General features: G+C 37.1%; 1 protein-coding gene and 1 non-coding gene across 2 annotated transcripts; both read right to left on the bottom strand.

Moving 5' to 3' along the window:
* Positions 1-441: 441 nt before the first annotated feature.
* Positions 442-523, bottom strand: LOC149811373 (small nucleolar RNA SNORD36). Its single transcript, XR_016428629.1, has one exon. It is a non-coding gene; the product is annotated as a small nucleolar RNA SNORD36 (small nucleolar RNA).
* Positions 524-7917: 7394 nt separating this feature from the next.
* LOC149811372 (GDSL esterase/lipase At1g31550-like) lies at positions 7918-10952 on the bottom strand. The gene is made up of 4 exons (XM_089993866.1): positions 10671-10952; positions 10258-10420; positions 9640-9874; positions 7918-8056 (listed from the first exon to the last, which is right to left on the bottom strand). Exons 1-4 carry the CDS (start codon positions 10950-10952, stop codon positions 7918-7920), a joined length of 819 nt encoding a protein of 272 aa, XP_089849992.1.
* Positions 10953-11269: the final 317 nt, after the last annotated feature.

Below are 11269 nucleotides of genomic sequence, written 5' to 3'. Positions count from 1 at the left end.
ACTTGGTAGACTCATCATCTATAATTCTCAAAACAAGGTCATTAAATTAAATAATTTTGTTACATGGGTTTTTATAGAGATAAAAAAATGAACGACTGCGCTAAATCAAGAATTTGAGTTAAAATTCACAAAAAAAATATTTAGTAAATAACCAATGATAAAGATTAAGAGAGAAAAAAGGAACTAAAGTAGAGGCCAAAACAAAAGAGTCGAAACACATATCATCAGTAGAATTCATGTTTAATCCTCAGCTTATTAACTAAGCGTTAGATCGAATCCGATCCTCATCTGAACGCGACTCCCCCAATCGAGAACAATCAAAATCCAGAAAAGAAAAAAACAGAGAAAAAAAACTCGAAAAAGTTCCCAGAGGAAACCGCAGCATGCAAAGAAGAGAACATAATGAGAAACGAGAAAATTAGAACCAAACGGGGATCTTCGAGAACATCAGTTTTAAAAAGCTCGATATTTTCAGGCATCATCGAGAGCCTCATGTCATTTTCACAAACTTCATCACCTGCTCAAGACACCCCAAATTAAGAGACACCACTCAACCAAATGAAAACAAGAACAAACAATAAAAAAAAAGAAAAGAAAAGAAAAAGAAAGCACAAGAAGAATCATAAGATCCAGCTACTGTTTGCAACGAAGAAGATGACATTAGAAAACGAAGAAAAAGTAAACCTTATCGCTTAAATACAGATGAAGAAAGAAAGAGGCGCAAAGAAACCCTAAAAGTAAACCTCATCACATCCCCCTCTCTGAGCCCCTAACGCCTTTAAATAGACAAAGTGGGCTGGCTAGGGCAGCAAATGGATCAGATATGACATGGATCCAGTCTGATCCAGATTAGAGTCCAAAATCGAAATTCAGATTCGATGATGCAAAGTTGAATTTGGGGTAATACTGGACCTGATGAAAGAAGTCTGAAATCAAACATAGATCTGGCTTAACGTGTTGATTTTAATCCAATCCGAATGTGAAAATAATCCAAACAGGTGAATCTGAACTCCAACCTAAATACCCTTTCGAGTCTTTAAAAGAATCCATGTCTAGCAAATAAAAGTTCAGATTCAAATGGATAGTCCAACCATACCTGATCCATTTGCAATCCTAATCTCGACCTTGGTCTAGGGATTGCAGTGGACCGGGCGGGCGTGGGGGACAAGATCTTTATCCTTACCCCATTTCAAAATAGTGACCTTCATCCCCAGTCCATTAGCGTGATGTGGGGGACTTTGGACCTCCACACCCACCCCGTCTCAAATTTATCATCCCCGTATTCATCACCATCTTTGTTCCCACATCTTACCAAAAGGTTGAAAGGGTTAACCACAATGACCAAAAGGAGAGCAATGAGAAGTGAAAAAATTGAAATGATCGTTTTAGGCTTTAGGGTTAAAATTTTAGTATATATATATATATATAATTTATTAAATAACTAAATGTATTTTTAATCATTTTACTAACGGATCCGGGGCCGGGCGGGGAAAGGTATAAGTTCATCCCTACCTCCATCCCCATGTAGGTTTTTATTTTCACCTTCATCCCCGATCCATTCCCCATTTCATGTCCTCCATCCCCGCCCCCAAACTACCTTGGTCCTACTTTTCCCTGGTTGACTACCATCACTACCTTGGTTCTACTTCTTTTTAGTAGGAAGAAAAATGATAAAAGGTCCTAGTTCTAGTTTTGATGGATCGAGTCATTAACATGGGTCAGGTCTGGTATTCAACGTGGGTTTACTGAGTGCAATTTCTGACCCAGTTTTGCACTGGATCCAGCTCATACTGTTAGATCTGGGTAGCATATATTTTGATCTAAATTGGTCTCTAAAACAATATGGCTGGGTCTAGGTTAGAATACAGTAAACAAATGTGCTTGGATTCAGACCAAATTCGATCCGAACCCTACATGGAAGATCAATAGATGTTACACATTTAAAGCAAAGCCATTACCAAAGGGACTCAAATCATGACTCTATCAATCTCTACTGTGAGACCTGAATCTGAAACAAGACCCACTCTTCAATCATGATCCGACCCATATCCAACCCGCCGTTTGCGTCCATGCTTACGGGATTGATCAAGTAGGAACATAAACCAACTAGATCCTTGACTTGGGTAGGGCCAGATCTATTCCTAGCTGTATCTTTGAAAAGGAAAATTGGACTATCCAGTTACTGGATTTGGGTCATATTGTATGAGATCCAAACCTTGACCCAGATCATGGGGTGGTCAATTTTAAAGGACCTTATGGTCATACATAGGTTTTGAATTGGGTGTGAGTCCTGAGTCCTCGTGGGTCATACATAGACCCAACCATTAGGTGGTCGTATTAATGATAGAGAGGGTTAGATTTTCTGATGAATCAATCTGATCTGGTCCGATCCCATAACATTTCTAACATGATGTCATGGCACTATTAGCAAAATGCTTTCCTATTGTAAGCTATAACAATTTGCACTGTAGTCAATAATACATCACATACCAACATATTAAGCATGATCAACATTGGTTAGCATTCAATCATGCAATCAAAACACCATATAGGAACCAAGAAAAGGAAGGTAAGGTTCTCAATCAAAGCATTGAACTACAACTCTGGAAGGTGGATTCAATGGTGGATGAGTGAAGGGGCCAGAGAGGAGATGATGTAGCCATCATGAGGATCACTAGCGCAGCTATGAAACTAAGAAACTACGAAAAACAAAAAATTAAAAGAAAATTAAAGAAATATCATTGAAAATATCTCAAATTCATTCATCTTTAACAATTCATTTTACAAAGATCTCTCATATATAAATAGATGAGATTTTACTAATTCCAATTCAAGTAAACTACCTAATCTGATAAACCTCTTAAAAAAATAATTTTATCTTAATCTAATTAGATCTGATTATTGAATCTAATAGGTAAACTCAGTATCCGTTACAAATGAATCAAAATACAAAAATGATTCAAATGATAAAAATCCAAAATATGAATAAGATCCAAATGAATCTTTATGGACCCGAGTCTTTTGCTCCACTCCTTCGTTAGGAGACCATTGACCATCCACTTGTAGGCAAACTCTGTTAGGTGCACGCTGTCCCAACTCACATCTAATGTCGGATCAATGCAAACAGAGAGATTAAAGGTTAAAATTGTATGGTTTGCCCTTCTCACAACAAGCTTTTAAAAGCATTTTCAAATCCTAAGGTGAAGAAAAAAGTAAAATGAGCAATATGGTATTAGTTTTGATGGCAAGGAATCCTCCGTGAAGCAAGAAAAACCCAAGGTGGGGTGCCACGACCACCCTGCATACACGAACTAAGCATTATAAATTTGGTTCATGATCTTGCCAAATTTGTCAATTTTTGTATAAGTTTAGAGGAGCATTGTAGTAATCAATGTAGATAGGTCTAGTATGTGGGTATCACTCTCTACGCTTTTGGAGAGCCTCTTGCGTATGGGAATTGAAGTCCACTTCAAATTCATTGAATCTATTTAGACAACCAGTCTTTGTGTCATAATCCAATTCATTTTTGGTTGAAATGCAACAACGTAAAGAGCTAAATAGCCAAATGGCCAATTCTACTGCTCCTTGTTTGATCAATTCCTGCATTTGATTTTCTATGTTATAATAAACAAGTTAGGAACCATAAAACCCTTGTTAATAAACCGTAATGTTATGAAAAAATGATTATCAAATTCAATACAAAGCTTTTATATGTACAAAGAGTTACATTTAATGCGTGTACGAAGGTTTACAAACGCTACACATAAGGGCCGGGAGATTTGCAGAAAACTCATGAGAGTATTTGTGAATTGCATGTTGAATATGTGAATGCTCGGTATGTTTGCAACTAAGGCCAAAAGTTTAACATATACAAAAGATGTTCATGAGTCACACGTCTGCGAGAACATTAGGAGGACGTCCACACATGTATGGTGCGATCAGAAGCAAAAAACATGCAAAATGAAGGACATTTGTGAATATGAAACTTTTATGAACGTACGTCCAAACTTTATGTGATTTTAGTTAATGAATATTTGCATAGTATCTGTGCTAAGGTCACGACGTCCACAAATATATGTGTAATATAAACTTGTAATAAGAAAATATGTGAAGGTAAGAACATTCACAAAACATATTTGTGAATGTGAGACACACATTTGCAAACATATATCTAGACTTTATGCGAGTTTTTAGTTAAAGGAGATTCACATGAGATCTGCGTTAAGGTCTTGATGAAAGTAAATATGTGGTGCAAAACTACAATTAGAAAACATATCACAATAAAGACATTTGTAACATATATTTGTGAATGTCAGGATATACATATATTTGTGTACGTACAGTCTTTATGTGAGTTTTAGTTAAAGGAGGTTTGTGTGGTATCTCTACGAAAGTTATAATGTCTGCAATTATGTGACGCGAACCTCTCAAACTCGAATAAGAAAACATGCAAAGGTAAAGATATTCACAATCGATATTTATGAAGGTCGATCATACATTTGTGGATGTACGTCCTAACCTTAAGCAATTTTTTAGTTAAAGGAGGTTCACATGATGTCTGCGTGAATGTTAGGACTGTCACAAATGTATGGTGCAAAGCCGTCAAGCTCAAACTTTTAAATTGTAGAAGGTTCACATCAGGCTTGCGAATCTCAGAAGATCTGCACATTTCAAATGTGAATATTTTGTGTTGGATTCAAGTTAGCCATGTTCTCAAATACTTTATATGAATTTCATCAAGTCCTCAAAATGTTCATATGAATCTCCTTTTTATTGAGATGTTGCGACCTTCGAATGACTTATGTATCTATCGCACGAACATTAGCAGGTTTGCTAGTGCGAAAAGTAAAAATAACCTCAAACAAAGGGAATAAGTTCTCTTGAAACGTTCCTCTCCAGGAGACTAATGAGGGAGAAGGGGATCAGACCAAAACTCTAGATTGGCACCCCTATCGATCCTCCACTGAGCACCTTCTGCAACAACATAACCTCAAACTTCCATCCCCGAGAACACAGCTTTACATTCCATTCAAACCAATTTGAATTAGTATCCAGATATTTTCTCACTACTAGCAAGGACCAAGGAACTTGATTTTTATTTGCAGTTTTCCATGTGCCTTTTGAAAGCAAAGAAAGATTGACATTTAATTTGACGAATCTAAAATCCACCTTCAGAATGTGTGGTTTGCAAACTGCATCCCATGACAACAAGTGAACCTTCACCTAATTCTCCCCACCACCCCACCAAAACTGCTTCATCATATATTTCAACTTCTTCACAACAGCAGCTAGAAGTTGGTAACACATCATCCAGTTGTAGCTACCCTATTTTTGACTAAGTCATTTCATGATTACTTTCATTACATTCACAAAGTTTTTAAACAAGAAATGAGGATCTCAGCTTTCAAATGAACCAAAAATCATGTCAATTTGATGTCCCAGTCCAAAGTTACTGTCAAAACAAGGAAACTTGCACAGTCAAAACCCTGTCTTTGGCCCTGATTAATTTTTAGTTCATTTTTTATCGAACGGTTGAATTTGGATTTTCTCCCAAAAGATGGATTAAAATTGAGGATATTATCTTTTCAACACACTAAAAGTCATCCAAAAGTTATGGCCAAATCAAGTAGACTTGTTGATGACAAGTCATTTTGTTGTTAGGTTGTCATCAGTATTCTTTGAATTGTTGTAAAGAAGAGTTGAATAGTTGACTCAGTTATCACCAAGGATGGATCCTCGGATTTAATTGTCATCCCGATGACTTGTGGTCAACCTGATTCCACCACCATTTGTTCCAAATTCATGCACTACTTGAAGATAAACCTTTGAAAAGTTTTTCTCTCTATCTTAGAAGCTCAAAAACTAAATTTTGTAAGTCCAAAAATGCCTACAATTTATCTCTTTATCCCGTAACCTTAGCTCCCAAGTTAGAACTTCTAGCCAACAACTAATTAGATCATGCCATGGTATTTCTAGGCAGATCCGGATCTCATATACCAAAAAAATTGTTTGTATCCACCAAAATCTTTGTAAAATAGGGTCCTGATCTCTCTAACCCAATATTTGACGCTTGAGATATAGGAGCACCAATACACTGTTGCATTCACCCTAGCTTCCTAAAACCCAATACCCTAACTCTGCTTAGGTAGGTACAACCTAGTTGAACCCACTTAACTCAGCTTAAGTTCGAGATCCCTTGTCTCACTTAATCTCTTAGAGCCTGTGCCTAGCCAATGTTGTTAGAGTTCCCTCGTGCTCATCTAAGTCATAAGAAAGAACTATCTAAGTTCAATGTGAAATTTAGTTTATTTATGTCTTTATTTTCTTATCTCATTATTTCAAGTGTAAATTTTTCTAACATTACTATACTTGTGTAGCCTTAATGGTGGATCACGGTCAAACTCTCTTTCTTTAGTATTTACATATATATGAGGTATGATCTCTTGCAAGTTAAAACTCGGATATTGAAGATTTTGAGTTTCTAGTGCAACTAATGCTTGCTAAGGAGAAGAGAAAAGACACACAACTTTAAGAACGAGCCTTACATTTTTTATGTTTTATATTTGAATCTAGTTTTTCTAATCCAAAACCTTTTCCGGAATAACCTAATTTTGATTTTTCAAAATTTGGGGATCCACACGAGTACATGGGGAATGACATCAACAAAAAATTTAAAAGTATCACACAACTTGTCAAGGACAAAAGGTAACCACTTCAAGTCTCGATTTTCTTTTGAAATTTAGCGACCAAATCTTGGCAAGTACTAGATTTGAGACTTCCTTGCACACCAGTATAAAACTATTAACCTAGAAATCATACGTTCAAGCTATATCGTCTCAATCTGATTACATTGATGTGTTCAGCATGGTTTATTTCCTAGGGATCAAACCTTGGGAAGTGTCTTTTCAGTGTAAAAATAAGATTTTTTGAATCTTGAAATTTTGGTACATTGTGGGCTATTGGTTTTTGAAGCCATTTAAGGACATGATTACGTGTTATAATCACATGATTCAAAAATCATGTCCCACTAAGCAAACCTATTGAGTTATACTAAAATGAGATGGCAGAAAGATTAAATGCGGATTTTGAGAACATGATATAGTTAATTAGTTAGAGTACATCAACAGTGATTATAAGCATCATGAATTTTGTACATTTTTTATTAACAAAGTGTTTTAAGGAATCAAAGTCTATTTTGACCAGCACTATTTGTTTTCTTGTACAATGTGTTGATGAATATCGGCACAAGTGCCGATCAGAGTCCAGACCTATCTGACACAGGTCCAAAACTCATTGACAGATTTCATGCTGACAACTTGATCAAACCCTTATGCCAAACTTGGGGAACTTTTGGAAGAGATAAAATTTCTCATAGGAAAAAAGAGTTTTGCCTATGAGAGTTTTTGATATGAGAATTTCTTCAAAAAAAAAAAAAGATTTTCCTTGTTTGTGTAGTATGAAAAAAAACAAGAGAAAATGTGAAAAAATGAGAAGAGGAAGAGGATGGTGGTGAGTGGCAGTGCGATGGATGGTGGTGGTGGTGGTGAGATAGTGAGGGGTGGTGGAGAGTGTAAAAATAAATTTTATCTTGCTAGTAAACATACCTCCACCACCTCATGGAGGAATGTTTCCTATCAAAAAGTGTACTTTTTAGAAAAACTCTCAGCAAAAAAGTTTCTCACTTGAAAGGGTTGGAAAATCTGTATGAATTTTCTATTTTGCTTCACTTTTTCTACATCTTTCTCTCTTCCAAACGTGCCCTTGCCCTTAGTCAACCTCTATGCTCTTATTGCAGTAATACAACAATAGCCCTTTTACCGTGCAACACATTGTACAACACTACAACTTGGATGTTTACTCAGCACAAACACTGGACACTTAAAGAGGGAAGAAACAGTAGAGGTTGAGCCAAAGCCTTCAACTGCAACTGTAAGGTGGTTTCAGAGGCAGGTAAGTGAAGAGGCCGAAGAGAAAACCAGTATCCATCCAATTGTAGGCAGCCTCCGTCAGGTGGATGCCGTCCCAACTCACATTCAATGCCGGATCCACACACGGGCTTACACCGAGAATACCGCAAAAAAAGATGAAAGGTTGAAATTATATGGCTCCTCCTTCCCACAAGCTCTCAATGCATTTTCAAAACCTAAGATGAAAAAAGAATGGGTACTCATCTCAGCATGCTGAATACATATATACTCGGCTAGGTCGACTCATGCAAGCTCATTAAGTAGTAAAAGATATATTTTAAAACATTCGATTGAAGTATTTGGTTTGCAAAAAACAGGTTTAGTCATAAAATCTTATCATTTGATACATTTCTAGCTTTGAAACAATGCATTTTTTTGTAACCCCATTTCTTTCAGCTAGGAAACAATGTATTTTTTCTATAGACAAGCCAGCATGAACCTGGCTTGTTTAACTTGGTCGCATTATGCATGAGCTCAAACTTGGCTTAGCTCACTACAAGAATGAGCCAAGGTTGAACACTTGAAGCTTGGCTCATTTACCAGCTCCGCATTGACTTTGGACTCAGAACCGGACCCACCTCTTTAAAGTCAGACATAGTACCAGTTTTGCCTAAGTCTGACCCAAATCTTACTGGGTAGCAACCTTCTTATCAATGTGCGGTCAATGATGGGGGTTTTCCTTTCTTGATCATGTCTGTTTTGCAGTAATATTTGAAACAATGGTGGCATCAGGAATGATTATAGAAATGTCAACAGTGTGAGTTTGGGCCAGATATCCGACCGACCAAACCCATTTAGGTGGATATCGGTTAAGATTAAGTATTATGTTCGCAATCTGACTGGTATTCAGCATGAGTTACAGCCCGAATCCAGACCTGAATCAAACTCTGATTGGGTTTTATCCAATTTAGTCGGTTTGGTGATGTCCACATCGAACCTGAATTGAGCGCTTTTTTTCCCTCTTTTCAACATATTTCTAAAAAAAAAAGAGACAAGCTTCTTGTTGCTTTTGTGTTCTTTCGGCACTCAAGAAAAGAACTTTAGGCTAACTATATATATATATATATATATATATATATAGAGAGAGAGAGAGAGAGAGAGAGAGAGAGAGAGTAATGGGTCCGAGCTAAACCCATTTGGTGCTAAATAACATGTTAAATGGGTTTTTCAGTTTTTTTGTTGCTTTTTATTCAGTTTTGGCCCTATAAATGTGTTGAGCCATGGTGGATTTAGTAAGAACCCACACCTGATTATGTGTTTTCGATGAAAAAATGATGTTGGAGCTTCAAAAATTTACAAAGATTTTAAACCATTGATTTTTTGAAATTTATAAAAACCCACCCATGTGTTGGAATCAAACGCTTCTAAGAGCTGATCCCTATAAAATCAAGTACATAGATCACAGCTGTACAGTCAGAATTTAAAAATAAAATAAAAAAGCCCAAAAAAACGAGAGAGAGAGAGAGAGAAAAGCAATATAAAAGGAAAGAACACTATATTTTCTTGAAGGTAGAAGAGAACACTCTGAAACCTTGAGCGGTTGGCTAACATGCAACAGTCAAATCATTGTTGTCCTTGAATTAAAAAGCAATTCCCCTTGGAATATCCTATTCCTAATAAAATAAAGCAATAAAAGACTAAAAGAACAAAAAGAAAACAATGGTTGTTTAACTCATCAGAGTGTTCGGTTGCAATTCTGGGGCAATCCGATAGAGGGTAAGCGAAGAGCCCATTGATGAATCCACTGGCTATCTGATCGTAGGCCTTCTCAGTGAGATGAATGCCATCCCAATTCACATATTTGGTTGGATCTTCACATTCTTTGATCCCTGACTCCCCACAGGTGGCCCCAAGGATGTTGTATATCTCTCCCTTACCACAGCAAGCCCTCAGTGCACTCTCAAACCCTGGCAATTAAACAAAGAGAAAAGTAAAACAAAAAACAAAAACAAATATTAATTATCAATTCATTTGTGTTAATCAAAATAAATGAGAGTAAAATTAAACATCAGCATACTAAGTACAAATTCACAACACTAAGACTAGGCAAAGCTGGAGCATAGATCAAAGTTAGAAAGAGTCATCCCAGTCTTGGGTGACCTTGATCAGTCAAACTAGTTGAATAGGTTTGAGCAGGTGGATTAAGTAAAGCTGGGAGATTCTCATTGTCAAAGATAATGCAACTATGCAAAAAAAAAACTTCATTGAGTTTGCAGAATATACCATTAGCAAATTTTTCTTATTGTCAAAAACTGGTAAATCAACAGGCAAATAGAATCATAGGCATTACCGAATTGGCTGGGGTTTCTGAGAAAACCCATAGCAGCATTGTAGTAATCAGCATAAATGATCCTTGCTGCATGTGGGTGCTGTTCCCTTAGCCTTTGGAGGGCATCTTGCAGGTGGGAGTTGTGGTAGACTGCAAAGTCGTTGTAGCTCTTGAGGCAACCGATCTGAACACAATTGTTACCAGCTTATTCATGCATTGAAACCAACCTGATCCTACTTGTTTTTTAGATTCAATTAAGAAACTCTGCATGCAATTTGAAGCTAAAGACTCAGAGTAGATGCCAATCATATCATGTCCAAGACTAGTAATATATCAGCAAGACCATGATGTCTTTAATTAGTACCATATGAATCTCAGAGCACAATCTTGGCAACAAAGGAAAAGCAAATTGCACCGTATTCTTTCAAGAGTACTAAAGAGTGACTATGGAAGTAGAGAAGCACAAAGACAATACCTATGAAGTCGACGATCAATCTTCCATTGGCGCATCTGCCTGTGGGGTGGCCAAAGAAGGTTTCCCAATAAGGGAGGTTGGCTATGACCGCAAATCCGCTGGGTCCTGAGCATAGCAGGTTTCCGGTGTCAGGGAGCCAGTCCCCAAAGCTGAAGATGGAGGTGTAGCAATCAGAATGTGAAGCACCTACAAGCACAAAGAACACGCAGGCTGCAAAGACAGCCATTAGGGAAAGTACCATCACTCCTGAACTAGCATATGAAGAAGCCATAGCTATATATATAATGAGAGAGAGAGAGAGAGAGAGAGAGAGAGAGAGGTTTAAGTGAATGCAAGAGGGGTTAGATGATCGTTATATATAGTATGCAATCAGAGCCGGACCTGTCAAGAGGCCAATGAGCCCTGGGCCAATAAAAAATTTAGGGGCCCATTTTTAATAGAGATTGCATTTTCAGGGCACCAAAAAAATTGAAGGCGATGCCCTCGAACTCTTACTATTAATTAATAGAGGGCTCAAAAAATTCCGAGGCACTGCCCCTAAACTCTTACTATTAATAG

The sequence above is a fragment of the Nuphar pumila genome, chromosome 17 (assembly GCF_984573655.1).
Source record: "Nuphar pumila chromosome 17, dmNupPumi1.hap1.1, whole genome shotgun sequence".
NCBI lineage: Eukaryota > Viridiplantae > Streptophyta > Magnoliopsida > Nymphaeales > Nymphaeaceae > Nuphar > Nuphar pumila.
This window is presented reverse-complemented; position numbering and strand designations above follow the sequence as displayed.